General features: G+C 46.8%; 1 protein-coding gene across 16 annotated transcripts in view; it reads right to left on the reverse strand.

Annotated features, from left to right (window-relative positions):
- Positions 1 to 26931, reverse strand: part of AGRN (agrin) — a 445469-nt gene that overhangs the window by 52023 nt on the left and 366515 nt on the right. For all 16 annotated transcript variants that reach the window (XM_083163268.1, XM_083163265.1, XM_083163264.1 and 13 more), the window contains 5 exons: positions 24173 to 24297; positions 19612 to 19717; positions 14156 to 14497; positions 12571 to 12735; positions 11433 to 11560 (listed from right to left, as the gene is read on the reverse strand). In XM_083163268.1, coding sequence (XP_083019394.1) covers positions 11433 to 11560; positions 12571 to 12735; positions 14156 to 14497; positions 19612 to 19717; positions 24173 to 24297 — 866 coding nt within the window. The remainder of the gene's footprint in view (positions 1 to 11432; positions 11561 to 12570; positions 12736 to 14155; positions 14498 to 19611; positions 19718 to 24172; positions 24298 to 26931) is intronic.

Consider the following 26931-nt stretch of genomic DNA (forward strand, 5'->3'; position numbering starts at 1 on the left):
TTAGCCTACCAGTATATTTTTGGATTGTGGGAGGAAACTGGAGTACCCGGAGGAAACCCACGCAAGCACGGGGAGAATATACAAACTCCGCACAGTTAGAGCCATGGTGGGAATGGAACCCATGACCTCAGCACTGTGAGGCTAACCATTACACCATCCGTACTGCCTCTATACAAGGCTGGTTCATTTAGTAAAATAACCAGACCTCTAACGTGTGTAATGTTCTCTAGTCATTCTAGTTTCCATCTAGAGCAGGTAGGTCACTGCTTACCCTCAAGGCCATTAGGCTGCACCTCATACCAGTCATACTGTGCCAACATCAGCGGTAAGATGGCAAGGCTGGCAGAACCATGGTAAAAACATCAGATTTGTACATCCAAAGGACAGATCATAGGCTGGAATTCATTGCCGACTTGTCGAGGTGTACAGTGATAACATTATCAGGGGCGCCGACGCGTTGGCCGGGCCCCAGAAAATATTGGAGGGTGAGGGGCCATAGGATTGGCCATGGCTACTGGTAGGGGCATGGCCACGTCCCTACGAGAAAAGAATATAACTAGTTTATGTGTGTGGGCAGGCACCGGTTGGGGTGTGCACACCTGCACAGGTAGAGAGGGGACAGGCAGCCGCTAAGCACACAGCACTGAGCAGCATGCGCTGGGCTGGGGAGAGAGGCTGTGCTGTGGCGGCAGCCTGTCATCTCTCTCCCCACTGCCAAGCTCCCTTTAACAGGGAACTCAGGCTCCTCCATCAGACCTGGGTGACCAGGATGACGACCAAGATGAGCAGGTCTGACTGGCCAATCACGTCCAACACAAATTGTCTGATTCAGGACGACAGACACATTCAAGTTAGTGATATTGCTGCTGAACTGAACGTCTCAGTGGGTACTGTACACAACATTATTCATGAGCAACTGGGTTAGCCGGCCCTGGTGTGTCGCTGAAACAAATGGTTAGTATGGGGACTATGTGGAAACAGAATTTCAATGCCATACTACTGATTATATGTAGATATGCAAGTTGAAGTATACCCCTTTTACACCGCCCCAAAAACCCGGGTCAGACCCGAGTCAGCGGCAGTGTAAATGGGTCACGCCGTTTCCCTTTACACAGGACTTCTACCCAGGTCCTGACCTGGGTAGAATGGTGTCGACCAAAAAAAATGATGAAAAGTAAAATAAAACTGCATCAAAGACAATATAGGGGGTTATTCTAATCCCCTCGGAACGCGGCAAATTCGGCCTGATCCGATGGTTGGGAAACTGCGCATGTTCTGTTATGCACATGTGCAGGTCCTTTTTGCAAATGACTTCGGCGACTCGAATAGTCGCCGAGCTATTCGCAGGGATCGGGGTGGGCCAGACGGCGGTGGGGTCGGGTGTCACCCATGGGAATGCGGGTGGTAGGAAGTGTGCAGGGGTGGGCGGCTGACGCCCTTTGTGAAGGCGGGTGAGATCGGGACCATTGAAGGATTTCTCCTGCAGCGGCAACACGCGAGAGGGGTTGTCTTCATTACACATCCCCTCGCATGGTAACGACGGGACTTGGTGGCGGGGAAGGAGGGGTAATTCGGGGGCTGGGCTCTCTGGCACTCGGTGAGCTGCGATATTCTCAGCTTACTCAAACAGAATCAGCCCCAAAGTCCTTATGTAAGAGACTGACGTCCAGACACATGCATGATTATAACAAGTTTGTCAGCCTGGTTTTTATTAAATGATTTCCGCTTTAAGAAGATAGGATAACTCCCCGTTACTGTGCCCATAACCGAATCCTGCAGACTATGACATAAGGGGCCCTGCATATTGTTGCATCTTGCAGACTATGACATCAGGGGCCCTGCATATTGTTGCATCTTGCAGACTATGACATCAGGGGCCCTGCATATTGTTGCATCTTGCAGACTATGACATCAGGGGCCCTGCATATTGTTGCATCTTGCAGACTATGACATAAGGGGCCCTGCATATTGTTGCATCTTGCAGACTATGACATAAGGGGCCCTGCATATTGTTGCATCTTGCAGACTATGACATCAGGGGCCCTGCATATTGTTGCATTTTGCAGACTATGACATAAGGGGCCCTGCATATTGTTGCATCTTGCAGACTATGACATCAGGGGCCCTGCATATTGTTGCATCTTGCAGACTATGACATCATGGGCCCTGCATATTGTTGCATGTTGCATACTATGACATAAGAGACCCTGCATATTGTTGCATCTTGCAGTTTATGACATCAGGGGCCCTGCATATTGTTGCATCTTGCAGACTATGACATAAGGGGCCCTGCATATTGTTGCATCTTGCAGATTATGACATCAGGGGCCCTGCATATTGTTGCATCTTGCAGACTATGACATCAGGGGCCCTGCATATTGTTGCATCTTGCAGACTATGACATCAGGGGCCCTGCATATTGTTGCATCTTGCAGACTATGACATAAGGGGCCCTTCATATTGTTGCATGTTGCAGACTATGACATAAGGGGCCCTGCATATTGTTGCATCTTGCAGTCTATGACATAAGGGGCCCTGCATATTGTTGCATCTTGCATACTATGACATCAGGGGCCCTGCATATTGTTGCATCTTGCAGACTATGACATAAGGGGCCCTGCATATTGTTGCATCTTGCCGACTATGACATAAGGGGCCCTGCATATTGTTGCATCTTGCAGACTATGACATAAGGGGCCCTGCATATTGTTGCATCTTGCCGACTATGACATAAGGGGCCCTGCATATTGTTGCATCTTGCAGACTATGACATAAGGGGCCCTGCATATTGTTGCATCTTTTATCCACCTTTAACTTTAGTAACATCTAACTCGCAGCAGTCTGGTTACAGAGGTATATACTGTATATATCTCAATGGGGGTGCATATTAAAGAGATCCATTGGAGAAAGGTTCACATGCCTGATCCATGAGAGTAAAGGGGTCTACACACTGGGAAATTTGCTAAACATTCTTAGTAATGGCAGATCGCTTAGAGCAGTCAGCAAGATTACTCAGCGCACAGCGATGTCAGCGATGTATGCTGAGCGATCAGTCAGTAATATCGCTGGGCAGGGCCAGTGTCCTCACCAGAGAAAATAATACCTAGTCCTAGAAATGCATCTTCAAATGCAATAGCAAAAACAGAATTATGTAACAACAACAGCTGCGATTCAGTTACTATTTATAAACTAAAGTCTAAAAATGATGATGATAACAATAATTTTTTTTTATTAGAACAATAAGAACAACCAGTTTCAATGTAAGATTATTATAAATGCTAACCAGCAAAACAAGCAATAGCCAGCAGGGGGAGCTTTCAACCCATCCCATCATGCACCACTTGCAATACATGCTGTGTGCAAGAAAGAAGGAGCGCAACATAACCATGTAAGTTTACAGCTGGCACGGCGCACACAGCTGCCTCTAACATTCATGGGTTTAACAAAAAAAACTATGAAATCAAAGTAAAAAAACAAAAACAATAAAAACAAAAAACAAACCAAAAACAGAAACAGAAACAGCTAAACATAACAATAAAGTGGGCAGATGGGAGATAAGCCTGCAGACAAGGTTTGATCTCTATATTTTGGCTGGTATTTCACAGAATGGATTCGAAAATGTATCTCAAACACTTCAGTGACCACACAGCCTCAAATCCCTTATCTCCCCTTCAGCAGTATCTGGCACTTTCTCATCCATCCTGCGCGCAGTCTGCTGTCCTTATAGCTAATCTAAAGATAACCGATGTATAAATATTAGAGAAACACGGCAAGCGTTCTCTTCAGAAGCCCAGTAGATATATTTGGCATATATACAGCGGGGATCGGTAGTTTGGGCACCCCAGGCAAAACTTCATTTTAATGTGCAAAAAGAAGCCAAGGAAAGATGGAAGAACCTCCAAAAGGCATCATTGCATTTACAGATTAGACATTCTTATAACATGTCAAAAAAAGTTTGATTTTATTTCCATCATTTACACTTTCAAAATAACAGAAAACAAAATATGGCGTCTGCAAAAGTTCGGGCACCCTGCCGAGTTAATACCTTGTACTGCCCCCTTTGGCAAGTATCACAGCTTGTAAAAGCTTTTTGCAGCGAGCCAAGAGTCTTTCAATTCTTGTTTGAGGTATCTTCGCCCATTCTTCCTTACAAAAGTCTTCCAGTTCTTTGAGATTCCTGGGCTGTCTGTGACGCACTGCTCTTTTAAGGTCTATCCATAGATTTTCAATTATGTTGAGGTCAGGAGATTGTGAAGGCCATGGCAAAACCTTCAGTTTAAACCTCTTGATGTAATCCACTGTGGATTTTGAGGTGTATTACGGATCATTATCCATTTGTAGAAGCCAGCCTCTCTTTAACTTCAGCTTTTTCACAGATGGCATCAAGTTAGCGTCCAAAATTTGCTGGAATCTTATGGAATCCATTTTTCGTTCTACTCGTGAAATGTTCCCTGAGCCACTGGCTGCAATACAACCCCAAAGCAGAGGCGTAACTAGATATTCGTAGGCCCCATAGCAAAAGTTTGTAAGGGCCCCCTATATAGCAACTGATGGTGATACATGTATGTAAAACATATTAGTTTGACAGCAAAGATGGGCCCCCTTCAGCTCTGGGCCCCATAGCAGCTGCACCCCTTGCACCTATGGTAGTTACGCCCCTGCCCCAAAGCATGATTGATCCACCCCCATGCTTAACAGTTGGACAGAGGTTCTTTTCATTAAATTCTGTGCCCTTCCTTCTCCAAATGTACCTTTGCTCATTCCGCCCAAAAAGTTATATTTTAACCTCATCGGTCCACAGAACTTGATTCCAAAATGCATCAGGCTTGTCTATATGTTCATTTGCAAAATTCAAGCGCTGATTTTTGTGGTGAGGACTTAGAAGAGGTTTTCTTCGGATGACTCTTCCATGAAGACCATATTTGTACAAGTATCTCTTTATAGTAGAATAGTGTACCACAACTCCAGTGTCTGCTAGATCTTCCTGGAGGGATTGTGCAGTCAAACGTGGATTTTGACTTGCTTTTCTCACAATCCAACGAGCTGTTCGGTTTGATATTTTTCTTGGTCTTCCTTTAACTTCCACTGTTCCTGATAACTGCCATTTCTTAATTACATTCCGAACAGACGATCATGGCATCTGATAACGCTTTGCTATCTTCTTATAGCCTTCTCCTGCTTTCTGAGCGTCAACTATTCTCAGTTTCAGTGTTCTACACAACTGCGTAGAGGAACCCATGGTGCTGATTGTTGGGGCAAGGTCAGATGAGTCTGGGCTTTTAAAACCTTTGAGATCGACATCACCTGGTCCTTCCAGATGATGATTGAGAACAATCCATGACACTGCCAGGTCTCAGCTGTCCAAAGGGGGCGGTGCATGCTATAAACTCTGCATGGTGCCCAAACTTTTGCAGATGCCATTTTTTGTTTTCTGTTATTTTGAAAGTGTAAATGATATAAAAATTATTAAAGCTGCAGGCATACATTTCTGGCACTTAGTAAATATACCTGTAATTGAGAATTATTGAGAATAGCGGTTTTTACTCAGGTACAAAGAATATGTAATTGCAATCTTAAATGCCTATTAGGTTTTATTTATGTTGGTACATATAATCAGACTTTTGTTTTTGAATATTACCAACTATTAAGCTATCGCAAATCATCTTTTATTATTATTATTTTTTTTACACAAATAAAAGATTTTCTACTCTTAGTATTGTCCAGTGGCGGATTTTACCTATACCACCAGTAAAATCCACTACTTTGGGAGTGAGCCAGATATATTCCGTGACTGTCCAGTGTTCACTGTCACTTTCCATTACAGACTCTACAGCACTATGGGGGAGATTCTGTAAAGCAGAAATGCGGTAAAAAACCCGTTTTCGGGGTTTTTACCGCATTTCTATATGCTATACAGATGGGGCAGGTCCCATCTTGGCTACCTATGGCGAGAGTTTCGCCAGCTCGCCATGGCGCCCGCCATAGCAATACATTTTAAATGCTTGGCGATTCGCCGTGGCGTCTCCGGATGAGTGCAATACCAGTGATCATCCACCAGATGTCACTTTTGAAAACCTCTTTGCGCATGCGTAAAATTTATGCTGCAGCGCGTGCATGAAGCGCAGGAACTACATTAAATAATTTATTGTCCCTGGCAAGCCTAGTCAGCGCCTCTCTCACACCACCGGCACGAGCATGATCCCATCTCTTTGAAGGAGAGGATCATGCTGATGCGGGCGGAGAGGCGCTGCATTTGTTTAACACGAAGGAGCGTCTCTGACGGACGCTCTTGCGACCCAGTTGCACAGACGTTCCAGTAATGAGATGCTTTTGCGTCTGAGTTGTTATTATGGCAGGGTACTACAGTAAAGTACTTTACTACTATTGTGCTGTGTCCAGCAAGCTGTACTGTTCTATAGATAGTGTACACACTAATAAATAAAATTACATTGCATTGCGTACACAATCATTACATTAAATTATACTGTACTGTATTGTACGTCTCATTGGTTTTTTTTGACAGGTGCTGGCCTTTGGTTAGTACAGTATTGTAGTTTTAACACACATAAAAAATTCCGGTTACCAATAAGGCTTTCTTGGCGTCTAAATTTGCATGGGCGCTTGAGCGTCTGTACGGGTACTATACTGGTACTACACTGGAGCGGCACGGACGCTAATGCGTCTCAGTATACAGTATGTTCTAACGGTGGCCACATTTTGGTGTTATGACATTCACAGTAAGTTACTGATTCGTATAGGGATCATTTTACTTTTGCACACAGTACGGTTACAGTCATATACAGTATACAGTGGAACTGTAGATTTAGTAAGCTCGTTGAAGTGATACAATGTCTGTAGTTTCACAGGTTTTACGCTCGCCACAAAATATGTCAAAAAAAGTACTGTAACTTAACACCATGCCAACATGGTTAGTTCTTACCCCCACTATCCATGTTGGCATGGAGTTGATTTTAAATAGCGCGGCGAGCGTAGCGAGCCTCCGAGCCCCGCAAGGGGACTCAGACGCACGGCGCCATAGTGGCGCCGTGAAACTACAGAAGTACTGTACTGTACAGTTTTTCAGTGGTCATTCAGCTGCTACTGTATACATTGCTGTGCTGTACAGTACCTGTCATGTTTTTAAGACAAGCATGTACAGTACAGTAAATTCACAGTTACTGTAGGAGCTGATTGCCATGTGATAAACTACTCAATGGCAGGCGCGCAGAATGCGACGCTTGTTCCGCACAGGACGCACGTGATCAGGGCGCCATTTTTATGTGATAAACTACTCAATGGCAGGCGCGCAGAATGATTTAAGATACTGTGGCGTGGCCAGCGTAGCATCCGCAGCCCAGTGGCGAAACCCGCGTCCCAGCAGCGTCTGAGACGGACCAGCGTCTGAGACGGCCCGCCCCTTCGCGGTTTAGCGCTGCAGGAGATAGTGTAGTGTAATGTCCTGGAATGTATTTCAGGTCGGTTCAACCCCCCTCCGCCCCTGGGGGGAGGGGGGGGAGGGGAGGAGGCGGTTGACCTCAGCTGCATACAGTATACTGTAGTACACATTACTCCGTGGAAGAGACAATAGTGCAATGGTACTGTAGCCAAATCAAGTCCTCTTACTCTACAGTACCAACACTTCATGAACACCTACAGTAGCTGTGGCACAGGTGTACTCGTTACTGACTGACACATTATAAATGATCCACAGGTGGAGCTAATTACCTCACTTACAGTATGATTCTGTGAGGACACCTGTAAAACATTAACTGTTTTATTTGTCTAGTTTTGTTAAAACTGTTACATTTCATGGTTTGGCTTTAAGAAATATCACTCTACAAAATATTCGAATAAAAAAAAAAAAAAAAAATTGACACCGTGATCGAACACGGGTCTCCTGGATGAAGACGGGCGCAGCTACCCACTACACTACGCAACACAGTGATGTCTATGGTCGGTAGAGTGCTGATATAATAATCTGTTGCGTCTGCAGCCCCATTGGCGAAACCCGAGTCCCGACAGCGTCTGAGACGGTCCTTTAAAGAATTAGCGCTGTAATGTGCTGTACTGTATTTAAGGTCAAGTCAACCTCCTCCTCCCCTGGAAAGGGAGGAGGCGATTGACATACACATTATGCACAGTACCAACAGTTCAAAATATTCAGCATCGGCTACGTGAACGTGAAGGTAAATGCTTGTATACTGTAGGATCATGACACTACAGTACACGACCCTTTTGCGCGCTTCGATGTTCACGAGCGACTCATTTGCACGAGCGTCTCATTTCCTATGAGCAGCTCATCACGCACGAGTGTCTCATACAGCAAGCGCGCTCCGTACGGCGAATGGCGGGTTTCCATTGGCACATTGCAGTATAGCACTCCGACTCTAGCTTGATGGAGCATTAGCCACCCAGTGGTGGCGGATTGTATTGCATGGCGTGAACCCACGCCCCTTGGCGGACGCCGGCGCAAGAAGAATTTCGGAGCGCCAGAACCTCCGCCATGGCGGCCTGGCGGCAAGGATGGGACCTGCCCTATCTGTATGCCCCCTCCGCAGTGCCAGCAAAAGCTGGCGATTCCCTGCAGAAGCCTATGGGCTTCTTACCGCAGCGCTGTTTGAGGGATCCCTCCCAGGGATCCCTCCCAGCGTGCCCTGCGTCCGGCGCCGGGGTCTGCGCATGCGCAGATGGACTCCCGGGTCACAGACCCGGAAGTCCAGCACCGCATCGCAAGGGACAGCTCTTATCGCAAGAGCTGTCCCTTGCGTTAATAACGGCATATGTTACAGCATATGCCGTTATTAATAATGCGGTAGCCGGCGATAATGGTCGCGGATGTTACAACATCCCGCTCTATGAGTGGGAGGGGTTTCTTAAATCTAGGACTGCCAGTCTGGGCTGTGATTAGCAAAGAGCTGGTTTCCTATAGGAAGTTACTTCCTGCCCTATTGTCATTCCAAGTCAGCTTCTATGGGCTGCAGCCGATGCAGTCCATAGAAGCAGGGGTTTGCACATGTGCAGTCAAGCTTGTGCACATGCGCCAGTCCCGGTGCCTATCAGCTTCATAATGCAGGTGCCGGGACACAGCCAGCTCTATACTGTTTGGTCCCAAGCTGTTCTATACGCCAGTAAGCGTGATGATTGGGAGTTCCGCCCCTTACATCAAAGGTAATGTATGGTAAGTGTTAAAAAGATTATTAACAGAGTCATATTAGACTGGCAATATTGAAAGAAGAAAGGAAAAAAACATGAACTTTACTGTGAAATGTCAACAGCAGAACTATTTCCCCTTTCTCTACTTTACCGCTTTTCAGTTTAACAAGGTGTTAATTAAATTATGCCCTTTGCAAACTGACATGGTTGTGAGCAAAGAGATTGTTATTTTCATATTGCATCCAAAGCTGTTGCCCTTTTCCCCGTACTCCTGACCCACGACGAGGGGTTTTAATCAACATGTTAGAACATCTACCCTGTCATCCATAAGCAGAACACAGCGCAGTGTTAAATAAAGAGCTGTAAAAAGCCCTCAGCTACTACCTGTGTGATGCCGGCACCAGCCATATAAAACGGCCCCTTTTAGCTTATTGATGGTTATGTACTGGGCAATTGTTTCCTGGTTTTCCCCTTGTTTTCACCCTTTTTCCTGGTTTTACCTTTGTCCCCCCCCCCCCCTTTTTTTTTTCTTCTGTATCACTACAGTTTTTATTTTCATTCTATATATAATTTTGAAAAATCTTAATAAAAATGATTGTTTAAAAAAGCTCGCCATACCCGCTCTGAATCCCGGAGAGCAAGTAGAGGTAAGCAGCCCCCTTCTCCACATATTGGCTGACCGCCTCTCCTTTGCCCAGGGCTGAATAGAGCTTTGAGCCCAGGGTCTCTCTCTTGCTGGAGAGGCTGCAGCGGCCATCTTGGCTGCATCTTGCTTGCACCACACACATAACAGAAGGGGATGTTTAAATATCAGCCTACATACCTTAGCAGCTTTAAACTGCTGCCCCTTCTCAGTACTAGTTAAGAGGCTGTTTGGCCCTTGCTTGCAGGGGCGTAGGGAGGGCAGAGCCGTCGGAGCACGAGCTCTGAGCGCCGAGAGATCAAATGGCGCCGGAGCTGTGCATCCCTCTCCCTGCTCTGTCCGGCGCTATTAAGTCTCCCGCTGGACCGCTAGCCAATAGGCGCTTACGGTCCAGCAGCCAATCAGAAGCATCATTGATGGCTGCTGGACCTTCAAACGCCTATTGGCTAGCGGTCCAGTGGGAGACTTAATTGAAAATAGTGGCGGACAGGGCAGCTTAGCCGGGCAGAGCAGGGAGCGGGCAACAAGCTTTTAAGTTCCCCTTGGCAACGAGCTACTTAGTCCCCCTTGGCAACGAGCTATTTCAGTCCTCCTTGGCAATGAGCTATTTCAGTCCCCCTTGGCAATAATCTATTTCAGCCCCCCTTGGCAACAAGCTATTTTAGTCCCCCTTGGCAACAAGCTATTTGATGCCCTTGCTCAGGGCACCGTGGCACCTATCTAAAGTCACATTTGCCCTTTTAAAGGCTGGCCAGTGACGTTGCTCCACCTATCCGCATAATTTATCACTAGATGTGTTTCACCTGTTGTAATTCTAGACTGCTGGACTTTGTTACACCTATTATTCCCATGGTGAAGAATAAAAGATCCAAAAATAAACCGGATGGGACCCCAAAACACGTAAGTGGCTGCACGTCTGATATGCGACAGTTCATAACAACTTCAGACCTGTTTCCTGATAATATTTAACCCTCCTCACCTGCCCTGTCCATGTACTCTGACGATATGTCTGCCTCAGGAGATACGACGACCCTACAGGAATCTTATCACTACACTCCCGAGATTCCATCTCTCTAGGTTCCGAGTAATGGCTGGCAACAAGTTCACTCTCCCAGAAAAGGATCCAGAAAGTCCCCAGCCTCAATGGGTAGTATTCAATGCCGGTTGCCTTGGCCGGCGAGGGGGTTAAACAACGAGGATCGCAGAAAACCAGTGATCCTCGCTGTTTAACCCCCTCGCCGGCCGCTCGCCCTATTCAATGTTCCGGGGGAATCCTCGCTGTCACAGGATGGCGAAGATTCCCCATAAGAGCGAGACCCGCAGCTAATGCAGCGAATCTCGCTGCTTCCGCAGTCGCATACGCCAATTCCCCATTGCTCAAAAAACGGAGTGAGGGGGAATTGGCGTATGAGGGGGGTGAGTTGAGTACTGACAGGGCGAGCGGTGACAGCGAGCAGGAAGCCCTGCTCGCTGTCACCGCTCACCTATGGCATTGAATAGACCCCAATGTCATCTGAAGTCACTTGACTTGTCTCTATTTCCTCTACATCTTTGCTGTCTGCTATGGCTTCCAACCTCTGCTTTCCCAGACTGGATCTACTATCTACTGATTGATCCATGCCCCTTGATCACTCACCGCGTTCTCAATGCTTCTGGCTGTCTCGCCAAACAGCTCTGACTTGTAGTCTGACATCTCTGGGGTATAGAACACCTCCTGACCCTCCAGCTCCTCTATGATGAGAACACCGTCAAATGTTTTTGTTTCTGAGGAAATAATAGAGAGGGATACAAAGACAGGTCAGCTAGGAACCATGGTCGTACAAGAGCAAAGTCTGCCTATTGCTCTTCCCTATAGTCCCTCCTGGTGGGTGAGTATGGGCAGTGCCTGGAGTGGGGTTAGTAGCATGACGCAAGGCTGAACTATGGAAAGTTAGTAATTGACGCAGAGTGGGGATGTGGCGTCATCAGGCGGCTGAAGAGGGCACTTTACCACGCAGGTTAACTTCCATTGAGAAGTGGCTTAAAGCGAAGCCTTTACTAGCTGGGCAACAAAAAACACAAATTAGGCAGTTAACAGGAAGTCATATATAAAACACGTTAAACAGTTTTAGCTTCTAATGTATTACCATAGAGATAAAGGGGATCAGCAATTTGGACATCCTAAGCCTATGGAGTCTGCATTTTACTGTATAGGAGGCATTATATTTACACCTACTGTAATGCAACTAAACACTTCCAGGTCATAACACATGTCTTCCATTGCAGCACCGTGACCTGGAAGTGTTTATCAGGATTCTTAATCCATCATGGAAAGGGCTAAATACAGAAACTATGAGACTGGAACGTAAGTTATAGGGAAGCCAGTAACAGAGGCGTAACAGGAGGAGACAATGCAAACAGCCGACAACCACAAATGCGGATACTACATTGAAAAGGAACAAAAACAAACCCGGGATTTACAGGCAACTTGGAGGCTTTCTGTCGGGTCAGGCCATTGTACCGTACAGTAGAAGTGTGACTAATAGTATGTAGTTAGCTGATCTCAGGGGTCCCCAGAAAACTTTGCCTCTAGCAGCACATATATTATTAATTCATAGATTTTTAATAAGTCTCTTAGAGATTGAAGATACAAAATAAGAAGAAATCGTCCCTCAGAGGCCATACCCATTGGTGAAAATGGAAAATATGTTTCAGAGAATGTTCTCGTCAGTATCACCTGTCATGCAGGAACAACAGCGGCAGATACCAGGCTAACACGGTGAGGGATGACTTACTTGGGCAGTTTGTGCCATCTGAATCGATAGCTGGCGTCTTCCCATCTGAACAGCAGCCCAGCGGTGTGTTGTAGCAGCTGGCTCTCTCCATGACGGGTGTAGCCTCAAAGTCCTTCCTCTCCTCACCTTCCTCATGTTGCTCGTCTCCTCCTTCAAATTTGTCCTCTGTGGCAGAAGGAGCAGAAGCCATTTACAGCTAGGCATCATAACAATAGCTGGGATCATTAATTGAAAACTCTTAATAACAGGTCTAGAGATGTGTCCTCATACAACTAATCTCAATAAGCCTGAGACAAAGGGGCGCTTTAAGAGAGGAGGAAGCCCGTGGTGCAGCCTGCTCGGTTCGGGCCTCTCCTCTCTGCTGGCAGCACTGCATTGCACAGTGCAATAGAGTCTGAGCACTAGAGCACTCGGACTCTACTGCACATATGCAGACCTCTGGGAAAAATGGTGCGGTGGCCATTTTTCCGGAGATTCCAGCAGTGCTGTGCCTTCATCGATGGACAGCGGAGGGGTGAGTATTAAAAAATAGGGTGCAGTGTGTAAATTGTGGGCCCCCCTGGGATTCAGAGCCTTGTGTACACCACGCACATTGCACCTATTAGAAATACGCCACTGCTGTGACACAAGACACCTGACGCGAGTGGGCCACCAGGTGTCGTGCAACTCTGCTAGCGCTGGCAGGGGCAGATTAAGCTGCAGCTCCAGGCCTCCACAGAAAAATAGGCCCATCCCCATGACAGAATGATGATCACCTGATAGACACCAGCCATCCACAAATCATAAGAATTAACATTGCATTCCTATATTACCCCTTTATGCATTTGTTTTTACACATATAGTGAGACACTTATAACATACAGTAGGTTCTACATGCCTACGTGGCATTGGCATCACCTCCTCCACTTCTCATAATAGGCCCAGGAACATTTTAAGCTCTCGGCCCATTAGACCCTTAACCACTTTGGTGTTATGCACCAGTGGAGCCTCCAGCTGTGCCCCACTGGCGCACCACCTCTAGGCCCCCCCCCTGTTGTTGCTCCCACTTCTGTTGCTCCTCCTCCGTTCCTCCCGTGCACCGGTGAATGCATGTCGGAGCTCCCTTGCCGCTGCCCCCACCGCCATTCGCACTGCACCAGTAACCAGGCCCCACTTGAGGAGGTTTGGGGCGGCTCACGGGGACTTGGGAGCGTGCGGGAGTTTGGGCACCCGAGTCCCCCCGAGCTGCCTTGAGCCTCCACGAGTGGGGTCTACCGCCTGGTTACTGGTGCGAATGGTGGCGGGGGCAGCTCTGGAGCTGGTGGGGAGTCGGGACTGGCCACCGCAACAGTTGCCCTTGAGTGGTGAGCATTGCTGGGGCAGGACAAACGCAGAACGCAGCAGGAGTCTGTGCTGATTGATTTGCTATGTGACACTTCTATATCTTTGTGTCTATATAGAAGGCATGATGGAACTTGTTTTGTATACCATACTATAGAGGCTGTATGTGCATGATAAAGCTATATAAATCCTAAGGAAATACATTATTTAAATCATAATAACAATTATATTCCTTGCAAAGGCTTCCAAGAAGCAGAATACGTACTGGCTGGCTCAGTTCCACTTAGTTCCTGATCTCCACTTGATTCCATCTCCTCATCTCCACTTCCGCTTCCCGATTCATCGTATGCATGAGTGGTAGCAGGCCGCAGAGGTGCTGTAATTCCCGGCCTTACTGTGGATGTGCGTATGCTGTGAGTCTGAGTCACTGGCCTAGAAGTGCTGGTAAACCGCTGGCGCGGTCGTTCAGTTTCCATTACCAAGGGGAAAGAGTCTATTTTTCTTCTGGGAGTCCTTGTGGTTTCTGGTGTAGGAATGGATCGGCCAATAGGTGGACCTGGGGTCCCTGAAGGAGCCAGTGTCTGAAGATTAGCAATGGTGACGGTTTCTAAAGAGGACGACACAGTCATTTTTTGGCAGCAACAATATTCTGATCCAAACTAATTTTACATTATATAATGAAGAGGGAAAAGAGGGAAACTCATTCAACTTCAAACCCAGAACTCAAATATTAAACTTAAAACACAAATCGCCCATCCAGTAATAGCCACAAGACCCTGTCTCACGTTCTAGGTATACTTCTCAAATTCCAGGTGCAGTAGGGACCTGCAAGGACCGGTGTGACATGGATTCCTACATTTATGGAGAGCGATGGAGGGGAGGTGAAAGAGAGGAGAGTGGGGGCAGCACATAGAACAGAAACCAATGCTAGGACACAGGAAAGTAGCCTGTGGCATCACTGGGGGAGGCAGCTAGTTATAGTACAACGCATACTGTAAAGTTTGGCAAAAAAAAGTGCCAATCCGGCTTTCGGACACGTTTATTATATTGAACACTTCTTTCAGGCAATTGTACATACAGATGGTGGAGACGGACTCCATCAGACTCGGACGCGCGTCCCTCACACGCATGCGCGTCCCCATCACTCGGTGGCTGGGCGGCGTGACCCTTCAGGGAGATGGGCAGGGTTAGGAGAGGGGTTTGAGGCGGCAATAGGGACCGGTGATGGCAGCGGGGGATGGCGATGGGGAGCTCCATCGGAATGTGCCCCCCCCCCTTCTGACGGCTGGCGTTGGAATCGCCAACCTCTGCAAGGAAGAAGCCGTCTCCATCTGTACTATTATATTATATTAGTATTATATTCTTCCTCTATGTCCACTTTGATGGTAAATTATGGAAAAAAGTCCTTTAAAAAAAAATGTAAACCCATGTCGACCTATTGCTTGTGTCAACCTTTCGACCTAATGTTTGTCGACCCACTGACCGTGTCCCCAGTCAGCCTTTGGAGCTGAACACTTCGGGCATGTCCTCGCTCAGCTCAGAAATTTCAGTTTCACGTTGTAACTAGGGATGGCCATCAACTATTGATGATTTGAAATCATCGATGGTTTATAGGCGATGTTATATACTTTTGCCATCGATGTAGGATAACCAGATGGTTTACCTACATCAAGGGCAAAGGAGAACCAATGTTTCTTTTCTTTTTTTTCCAAGGTGCCGGGATACGGAGCATATCCCCGCCCCCGACACCTGGAAGCTCCTTCCCCAAGTTCTGACAGGCCTACGGGCCATCCAGTCAAAAAAAATGGATGACCATCAATATCTAAAAGTATCTATGGTTATCCATCAAAGAGTTTAATACTATCAATGGCTGGTTGCACAATCACCATCGATGGCAAACATCCATGGCGACCGCACCGATGTCCATCCCTAATTGTAACAAAACCATATATGAAGGACAGCAATAAAAGCAGAACAAATACTATACAAATGCATTAAGGGCTGTTTCAGATTAGCAGCCAATGAGGATTTTGGTTACAAATGGACAAGGTTTTAAGACTGTATTTGCATCTGAGTCGCACTGCTGGTCGTAGAGCAAATGTACAAAGAGCAAATTTGTGGGTGACAGGGGGGTGGTAAGTCAGAGGTTGGTGTGTGGCATCCAGTGACTGTGTTCTAAGATACAGTTACAGACATATTCCGACAGACATTGTAACCACATGGCTTCTCTAATGGACAATTTCACAACCAATGTGACCATTTGATGTTGTGTCTTTGTAGCAAGCGGTGGATTAGAGATGCAGCCGGGGACCTCTCTGTACAAGTTCCATCGGCTGCGGCATTAGCAGAAATTCGCAGCTGCACTGTGTAATAAGTTGTAGTCGCGCCAGGATTAGTGCCCACCACTGATTCAGGCCTGCAGTCCAGTAACTGAACTTGTCTGATCAATACTGGATTTCCAGAGAATAAAGTAAAAACATAATTGACTATTAGAGAGGGGGGAAAAAAATGAACTGAAGCATCCCTTTAATATTAAATGCTTGCTCTTGCTGTCATGGTACGTGACATTTCAATCTGTTGTTGTGAAGTATATTTATCTACGTGCGCAGTTGCTGGGGAGAGGGAAATGTCACATCTCACCCCCTGGTTAGCAGAACTGTGGCTCTCCCTCACCTTTTGGTCATTTCAGTTTAGAGAATAAGGGGAAAAAGCTAAAAGGAAAAAAGCACTCAGGAATAACTCTGGTGTTCCAGGGGATGCGGTCAAAATCCCGCCCGCGCAATGCCGGCACTTTGTCCCTCTATGGGTGTCCACGACATAAAATAGTGTGCCGAGCGTAGAGAGGCACTGGGCCCGCTGCGCTCGCCACGCAGTGGGCCCAGTGCCTCTCTACGCTCGGCCTTGTCGGCATTGCGGTGGTTGGGATTCCGGCATTGTATTTCAACCGCTCCAGGCATGATCATTGGTTGGAATGGTAGATTTGGGTGTCTTCAGCTCTCCTATTTTGCAGCTAATACTGGCAGGCTTGATTGAAAGAAGTGTGTACTAAAAAATGTCTGTCCCCCTCTCCTGTCCTGCACTGAGATGTTGGATGAAATATATGTCTTTGACAGATGAAATATATGCCTTTAATATTGTATTTAGGATGGGCAGTCTTGGGTTTGGGATCGGCAGGATCCCGGGATGTGTCCCTAAAAATGCTAGCATTTCAATCCCAGGATTGGAGATTCCAGTCCTGAGTTTTTTGGATTAGACTGCGTTGTACATCCGTTCCTGACCCTGGAGTGCGGCTCTGCGCAGCGTGACGTGGTCAGCACACCGGTCGCACCGCTGCCGTGCCGCACTGCCCACCCATGTAAGTAAAGGTGCGGGAAGGTCAGTTTGCGGTGGAGGGATTGAAAAAATGCCCTGCAATTGGCATCCCTAGTTTATTTAAAGGGGCATTAAAATTCCACGCAGAGCACACCACTTAGCGGAGTAAAATGTATTGGCGCTGCCACTATATCAGCTGTGCAGAAGAACCACAGTCTGATGAGGAAGATGACATGGAAGGAGAGATACAACAAGACATGAAAAAGAAAGGAGAAGGGTGATGCAAGTCTATAGAAGGGGTAGATGAAATCATAGGGCAGAATTTAAGGAGAGGAAGTCCCGGCAGTGTATACTGGTGCTATATAAATAAATGGTAGTGGTAATAATAGATACTCATTGATATATAAAGGAGCGTATGGCCAGTAATAGAAGATAAATTAATGGAAGTTTGCAAGAGAGGATCAAAGGTGTTGTGAATGTAAAACAGAGATAAGGAGGGGATGAGATACAAATCCTAATAAGCCCGAGTCTGGGACTTTGGAGAAATACCGCTATGTGGGAGGTTTGAAATATTAAGTAAAGTGCGGTGTGAGGAATAATGAAGACAAAGATAAGAAGCGATCGGCGTAAGCAGCATGGAAGCTGGCGAGACGAACGCTGCGTGTGAGCTCTGCAGTAAATGTCAGGTAGGACTGTAGGGAACGGGCAATAAGAACAGGAAGCCACAAGGGAAGGTGCAATCTCCAGAACTACTAATGTATCTGGTGTGTGGGTATGCAGGCTACATGTACATGTGTGTGTCATATATGACATAGCACGGGAATGTACTAATCTGCTGTCTGATTTATACTGCTGGAATATCAGTGACCGCTTGTTCTCACAGACATCATCTGTCCAATAAAATACATCGAAATTACATTCCAATATACAGCCGCTCTGACGGGATACTATTTAGGTCAACATGCGCTGTGTCGACCACTGAAAGTCGACATGGCTAAGGCCCATAGGGTGGAAGGATGACACAAACATTACGTCAAACAGTCAAAAAGTTGACATGAGTATTTCACTTTTTTCTTAAGCCGACTTGTCGAGTGCAGCAGTACACTTTGACGTTGTCCATGTCAACTCTGTTGACATTCGGGACAAAAGAAACATGAAAACAGTATGTCGACTTTGCCTTTGTCGATCTAATGCTTGTGTCGACCTTTCAACCCAGTCAAGCTTAGCCATGTCAACCTATTTTAGGTGTCGACCTAAACAATGTCGAACTCCAGTGGTCGACCTAATGACCCGTACCCGCTGTGACTGTGAATTACACGCAGCGCAGGCCGGCAGAATGATCTCACTGCCCCCAGCCTGCAGCCAGACAGTGATTGGCTGTCAGCATGCCAATTACTGGATGGCTGAAGCTATCCACCAATCAGAGTACTGACAGCCACAATAAATGCAAAGTATAAACGAACACAGTATAAACATTGCTTTATTTCCCCTGCAGTGAGCATGTGCTGTATGCGAGCGGCCACGGCGAACAACCTGCCCGCCGGGAGCTCGCACACAACAGTGCGGGCGGGGGGAATGGGACGGCGGGTCGGGGGATGCACCCATGGGAAGGTCGTTCATGAGCGTTCCCATGAAAACGCTGGGCATTCTAATGCTAACGCCCCAGTGACGCGGGTGCCGGGGGTGGGCAGCTGACATCACCGGTCAGCTGCCCCCCCATGTTCCCCTCCAGGACACACGGAAAGAGAAGACTCCGGAGATTGTCTTCGTTTTGCGTGTACCTTCCACATCATTTGATGGTCGTGACCATCGAATGATGTGGGTTTGGCCCCATAGGCTGCGAACGGATGTTTATGCAAAAGAGGGGCGGCGGCCTGTCCGAGCTTTGGTCAGGCTTAAAACACACACAAACGTCACTGCGCTGCGTCAGCCAGAATAACCCCCTAAGTGCTGTGCATTATGCAGCCCTCTCCTGATCCGCCTGCAGCAGCATAAACATAAATACAACCTTGAGTACAGAAATATATTCACGGTGATGTGCTGCTTAGCAACTCCACAAACAGCGGGCCTTATTCTAGTTCACTCTTTCTTACAAAATCCTTAGATGGACAAAACCATGTGCACTGCAGGTGGGGCAGATGTTACTTGTGCAGAGAGAGTTAGATTTGGGTGGGGTTTTACTTCAAAGTGAGATCTATATTGCAGTGTAAAAATAAAGCAGTCAGTATTTACTCTGCACAGAAACAAAATAACTCACCCAAATCTAACTCTCTCTGCACATTTTACATCTGCCCCACCTGCAGTGCACATGGTTTTGTCCATCTAAGAAGGATTTTGTCAGAAAGAGTGAACTAGAATAAGGCCCAGTATGCATTAGTCATAAGGAAGAATCCCCCTTGATCACTATACCTTGGCAGGGTCCAGTGTGCTTCACTGCGATGGTCCGTCCTTGTCTACATGCAATGATTTTTAATTGACACCAATCTCCATAGGTTACTCCATCAGAGCCACAGACCTAAGACCAAGATACAGAGGCAGTTACTGTACATGAGCAGCAAATGGCCAATATGTAAGTGAAGGTGGCAATACCCATCAGAGGCCTGAGTCACATGCAATGCCCATGTTCATTCGCCAAATGTTCTGAAGACCCCTGTGATGCCAGCGTTATTCAGAGGGTACACAAAGGTGCTGGGCGTTCGTGGGCGGTGGCTATTCCTGCATTCGGCGCACAGATATCAGGGTCAGATAGAGAAACTGTACCTGCCATAGAGTTGGGGCAATCTTTGATGGTGTGGCCACTGTTGGCATATAAGGTCGCATCAATGTATATTACACTGGCGCTAACAGCCGGCGCCTCTGTCCCTGCGCATTCAGCACCAATGATGTGGAGCTGGCAGGAGATCTGCATAAAGCCCCAGGCGGACGACCTTCAAACCACGCTGCCTGCACTTTTGCCTGTGACTCAGAATTATTCCCCAGGTGTTTAAATAGAATAAAGGCAAATTGTAATTTTCTCTGATTGTTACCATAAGAACTTTATGTCGGTTGGCTGATTTCTATGGCTTAGTAATCAGTGAGATGCAGAACCCATCAGGCTGTAATGTACACATTTGTCTCCGACACTAATTTCTCCCCTCTGTTGTGCTGTGCGCAGAACAGCATTATGGGAAAATACATCTCTATAGAAGACAATAAGGATCTTATACAGACCACAAAAAAACAATGGACCGGATTGTGTCGTTATTGGCGCATGTGGCATCTGATTGTCTACCAAGCACCTTTCTAGGGTGCGACCCACTTGGGTGGGCCGACATTTGCTTGTTTGCATATAAGGACTGATTCAGCTCGTAAAGCAGCGGTAGTTCGCAGTGCTGCAAATGGATGTAGGGCAGAGCAGGCAGCTGACATGCGGTGATATCAGCCGTCCGCCCCCCGGAAGGCAGGTGGCCGTCCCCTTTCGGAAATGGATGCCCAATGTCTTCCTGGGCACACCCAGTACTTCCGTCTCCTGCATGCCCCCCTCTTTGCAAGCGCTTTGGAAACTATGCGAGTCTCCGGTCACCCGCATTGAAGCCCTGCACATGCGTACATTCGCTTATGCGCAGATCTTCAACATTAAAGTCCCTGTACGAACGTACAAGGGTGTTTACCAACCAGAATCACCCCCATAGAGCACCAGAGAGCCTGCCCCCAACTCTGCAGAATTGCTGATTGGAATGATAGGAGTGTATTCTGTGTGTGGATGTAGCGGTGTCTGCATGTGAAATGCACAAAAAGACCCTCAGCGTTCATAAACGCACTCACAACCTGGTGCAACTAAGGACTGGAGGACACTGTATGTGAGAAAGGGAACATTAGTAGGATCTATTATAACAGCCAGCGCTGGATTTAATTCAGTGGAAGCCCCTGTCAAAATCTCTGGACCCCCTCGCAAATTATCCCCTAATAAGTTTTACATTTTACCAACCCACAGTCTATGGTCTAGAAACTGTAATGTGGGGGGAAATGTAATAGGATGAGAGATTCGGAAAGTGAGAGATTTGGTAAGAAATGTACAGTGTAAATGATTGCTGCTTTAAAACAACCTGGACATGTCTTACCAAATCTCTCACTTTCTGAATCTCTCATCCTATTACATTTCACCCGTGATGTCTATGGTTGGTAATGAGTACATCACAGTAATACAGTATTTGCTCTATAGAATCTTTAATGTAAATCTTGTTTCTGTGAGTTGATTCATTTTTTTCTCTCTTTTGGAAACAATTTTAGAAAGCTTGGTTGTAATTTTCTTTCATGATCAATCAAAGGGCCTGATTCAGAGCTGCACGCTAGGCTGCGTATATTTGGAGACTATTGAGCAGGTTCACACCGCCCTGGTATATGCACCCCACCCCCACTGCTCACAAGCGCCCGCGCAGAGGAAAAATCCTTCAATGGTTACTCGAAAAGTAGCCCCGGACTTACTTTCCGGCTGCACAGTCTTCTGCGAATTGGGGGCGTGTGCTGATATCATGTGACATCAGCTGTTCGCCCCAAGCAGGCAGGGGGAATGCCTGCGTTCCCTGTGGCCCGCCACACATATCTATGGGGGTGTCCCCATTGTTTTTCTGGGCACACCCATGATGTCCACCCCGGAACACGCCCTACCTGTCAATCAGGCAGCAAGCACCCCGGCGAATTAATATTTCCCCCGAAGGAGCTCGCGACGGGTGTCTGCACATGCGCATTACCGCAGATCCCCACCAGAGGGGCTGAATTCGCTACTCAACAAGCAGGTCTGAATCGGCCCAAATTGTGATTACACTGGAGTGTGTGCATTTTGGATCCAGGAGGTGCACTTTTGTATCCTCCCTTCCATCCTATTTCCCTTTTACCCAATATACATAATAGAAGTGGAGTATCCCTTATCCGAAATGCCCGGGACCACAAGCATTTTGGATTAGGGATTTCAGAATATTTATTTTTCATGCTTACCTAGTCCCCTGGTGGTGCCCTGATGGTCCCCCGACGTCCACGGTGGCCCCCGTTGAGTGCATGGGCATTTGCGCAATGCACCCCTGGGACCGAAGATGCCGATGAAGAGGATCCCGGAGGCCACCATGGACATTGAAGGATCAAGGTAAGTATGAAAAGGGGGGCACGAAGGTTTTATTCCCACGGTTTTGGGAATATTTAGGTTTTTGGCATAAACGGTTAAGGGTGAAGGGGTAAGTAGGAAGCGGGGCTTGGTGACGTGAGGCAGGAGGGATCCCAGGCAGCACGGAGGACACGCGCACAAGTCAGCTACCTGACTACGGCGACGTGCATCCACTTGCTGTTCTTACACCCGGAACCAGTCCAGATCACTGCGGCTGCGGCACACTGTATTGTATCACACGTGTGCAGCACCGCACCATACTGGACATTCCCAACGTACTGGCACCCCTATACTGCACCTCCCAATCCCCCTCCCGAAAACTCAAGACACCCATATTGACGTCTAAAAGGGGTACCCGAATAAATTGCAATCAACCATCCACCATCTGATCTGCGGGACGCCGCAATCAGATAAGACACTTACTCTGGACAAACCTCATCCCCCTGAATTAAGGAGGACGAGCATACCCCCCACAATCCAGCTTAACCAGGAGACTGATCTCCCAGGTTTGACAGGACTGGCTACAAGCCCGTCGATCAAATTTGGAGATTCTGATACTGTTTATGAACATACACTAGCACTCGCTACTGTATCACTCTGGGTTGTTTTATTCTTTGTTTTTTATTATTTTTTGCATTCTTTTCATAATGTATATCTGTTTGGCATCATGATGTCTTACTTTGCACTGTATATATACGTTATCACCAAGTAAAATTACCCAACTATAACTTTGTGATCCATTTAAATACGCATAGGGACCAAGCTCAACACAAAAAAATCCTTTTTCTGTATATAAATAAGGCACTTCTATGGCAGTATTCAATTGCTGTGATTCTGAGGTAAGGCGAACAGGTAATATCAGAAAGTCAGAGATAAACTAATGGAGTAAGATGAAGAATGTGCTAAGGAATACATTAACTATATATTGCTATAGGAAGATTGAGGAATGAGAGTATACACTGAAATACAGACACGGGTGACATTGGGGAATGTAAATATTCAATATGTGCAGAATATGCAACAGCCAGAAAGGAGAATAAGCATAAACTGAATTACATGTCCGGCGCGTGTTTATTTGCCTAGAGGAAATTGAAGAATAAAGACAGAACACATTGTATGGTACAATCAGGCACTTGATCACACCATACTCCCCAATGATACATACTCTATATGTGAGGTCAAATATTTCCGTGTTTGCTAGAACATGTCCATGAGATCTGTCTGTTTCCCTAGTGTGCCTGCGTGGGATCACAGACACTTACTGCCTTCTGAGCCCCGCGGGTCAGAGTGAGAGGCTGAAACTTTACAGACCTACTGAGAACATTGGGGCAGATGTATTAAGCCTTAACAAGAGATAAATGCAAGGGTGATAAAGAGAGATAAACGTCCAGCCAATCACATCCTAACTGACTTTTTTCAAACACAGCCTGTAACATGGCAGTTAGGATGTGATTGGCTGGACGTTTATATCTCTTTATCACCCTTGAATTTATCTCTTGTTAAGGCTTAATACATCTGCCCCAATAATTCCTGCAGTACGGTCATATGTACATATTTAACAGTACAAATATCAGATTGGCTGCACAAGTAAAACACTACGGACCTATAATGGTAGTTTATACACAGAAGAGGAAGCCATTTTCTGGGCTGGCTCTATGAACATAAGTCTACAGTTTTAACAGATAGGCCACAAATGGCCACAGAGCACATTCATAATGCCACTAGCTTCCAGGGGATTTATGGGTAGCAATCACATGACTATTAGCTCTGTTAGCAAAATGGCCGCCATGGCTAAGTGTGACTGATGTAATACCACATACCACAAACGCTTACCTTTGTCATATTAGATTCTGGACAGAGGGGAGAAGGACACTCGCAATGTGCGATTCCATCAACCACCACACAATTCGCTCCAAACTGGCACTGGATATCGCGGCAAGATTTAGGGGCTGATGGATCTAGAGGACAGAAGCAGATCCGAGTTACTATAATTAAGACCTTTGCTGTTTTGATGGTATCAGCCTATTAACATTCCCAAAATTGTCAGGACGTTGTTTTCAATGAAGAACATATAACAAGCAAGGATATACAAAATGCTTATACACAGTGTTACAGGTAGCAGTTGGGTCATGGAAAGAAAAGGTGCATAACATAAACCACAGGGGAAAGGAAGTGGTGCCACAAATACACACTTGACGTCTTCCAGATGTTGTTTCCCACACAACTTTAATGCATTTTCTGGAATCTGAGCCAAACCATAAGAGACACAACTAACACTTATTACTCACCTTCCATCTCAGCGATACTCTCAGGGGAGCTGCATTCCTTCCCAAGCACAGCACAGGCCTAGAGAATGTCTGCAAATGATGGGAGCGCTGACTGACACCTATCTCTCAGAGAGCCTTATTCTGGTCGATGCGTAATTTTCCGAATTCTTTCGGATGGGGTTTTTTAGCCGTCTGCGCATGCGTGGGCAACGCTATGCGCACGTGCCACGCAAGGTCTCCGTACTCATTCTCACTAATACCGTACATAAAAGTGCACCGTATTCACTCGGGAAATATGGGCGTAATATGGGCGTCATTCGGAAGTACACAGGGGCGTAGTTTCAAAGTGGGCTAAACTGGGCGTAAACATGGGCGTACACGAGGGAGTGCACTAATTCTGGTAGGCGTGCATTCGGACAGAACACCGACTGCACACGAACCAAAAGGCAGGAAATATGCGGTCTTCATAAGCAAGTATTGCTTTGCGGACACCACTCGGTCATGCGCTAAGCATTTGGAACGCCCAATCAGTACGGCCGCACCTGAACCAATGTCAGCTGAACACAATACAATCCACTCCTCTACTCATTACTCATTAATTACACTCTTTTCATTGCTTCAATTGGAACCATTGCAGCTTAAATGGACCATTACAAAACACACAAATATATGCTGAAAGCACGGCTGCATTTTTTATACACATTTACACTGCATATACCTGTTGGTAAGTTTGCTTTAGTATGTGTTAGTAATAATTTGCACATTGTAGAATATTGCATTTGATGTGCAATTATGATATAATATGCATACATAAAACCTAGATAAAGGGGTGAAAATGAATAAATAGCACTTCACATGATGTAAGGGTTAATGTCTGTAATGGATGTGGTAGTAATGTGTTTAAGTATCTATTAGGATTTAATTGATTCCAATTCCAAACAAACACTTTTTAATAAGGTTGGCTAATTGCATAAGTGGGTCATGTGACCGATTTCTGAGTACAGATAATAGTGGTTAGTTTTGCGATAATACACCGCATCGGTGCGTACGGGCAGGTTCCCGTCCGTTCTGACGCGGTAAGACCGTGCATACGCTGTAAGACCATGCAGAATATGTGTGTGTCCACCGCACACGCAAGGTTTGGATGTCGTCCGTAAACACGGCCTCTTCTTAAAGTGTGAGTCCGTCCGAATGCGGAGGACCGGTGGGCGTTTCTTCGTACGATGTCCGCACAGTGTGGCATGCGGACCGCTCCGAAATAATTCGGAAATTTACGCACCAACCAGAATAACCTCCAGAGTGCTCCAGTCTATTAACACCATTGGAGCCAGCAGTAAAGATACTGTATCCATACATGGACAGATGTGGTCATCTAACCTGAGTGGGGTTTTGGTACGGCCATGATGAACAGGTCAAACTGTTCAATGCTTGGATGGAACGAGAACATCCTATGGCATGCCTGGCCAACCTGTGGCTCCCCATACATGAAACTACACATCCCAGCATGCCTTGCCACAGTTTTAGCTTTCCTTAATAACAAAACTGTGGCAGAGCATGTTGAGACCAGTAGTTTCACATCAGCTGTAGAGACACAGGCCTGTCCTATGGGGTTCAATTAGCACAGTCAGCCTTGCAGATCATTGTCTTGATGCAGCTACACCTACCATGTGATTAGATGGTTTCAGGTTTGGTAGTAAACATGGTATTAATATACCAGCTTATTTTGGGTATGAAATCTCGATCCTGACAGTAAGAATACAGACAGCGGTATCCATATGGCCAGAACGCCAATGGTTTGTGGTAAGTATTCTAATCTTATCCCACCCCTGACGCAGCTTACCCCTAACCTCACCCACCCCTGCATCCTAACCCTAACCCCCACCAACTAATGCCTAACCCTAACTCCAGTACTTACCTATGTGATCCACCGGGATTCTTACTATAAGGATCCCACTGTCGGTCTTCAGAATGTCGGTATCCCAACTGTGATTTTGACCACATCCCTATCATACAACTACCCAGGGCCGGTGCATGGCACCGGAGCGCCCCAGGCGGGGGGGTGCCCCAGCGCTCGCTGACGCTCCGTGCGGTGGGAGGGAGGGGGGGTAGGGTGGGAGGAAGAATTTGTCCGTCTCCATGTGCGGGGCAGCGGTGCGGCCATCGCTCCGTGCGGGGGGGATGTGTGGTGTGTGCGTGCCGGGTGATGTACTGTGCAGCCCGGGCATTGCTCAACAGGGAGGGTCGGGTAGGGGAGGGGGGGAGATCGCGCTCACCTCCATCTAGACCCAGCGCACATCTGCTCCATCAGGGGGGATGGTGCCGGGT

This window comes from Crinia signifera, chromosome 19 (genome assembly GCF_055691185.1).
Source record: "Crinia signifera chromosome 19, ASM5569118v1, whole genome shotgun sequence".
In the NCBI taxonomy this organism is placed as follows: Eukaryota; Metazoa; Chordata; class Amphibia; order Anura; family Myobatrachidae; genus Crinia; species Crinia signifera.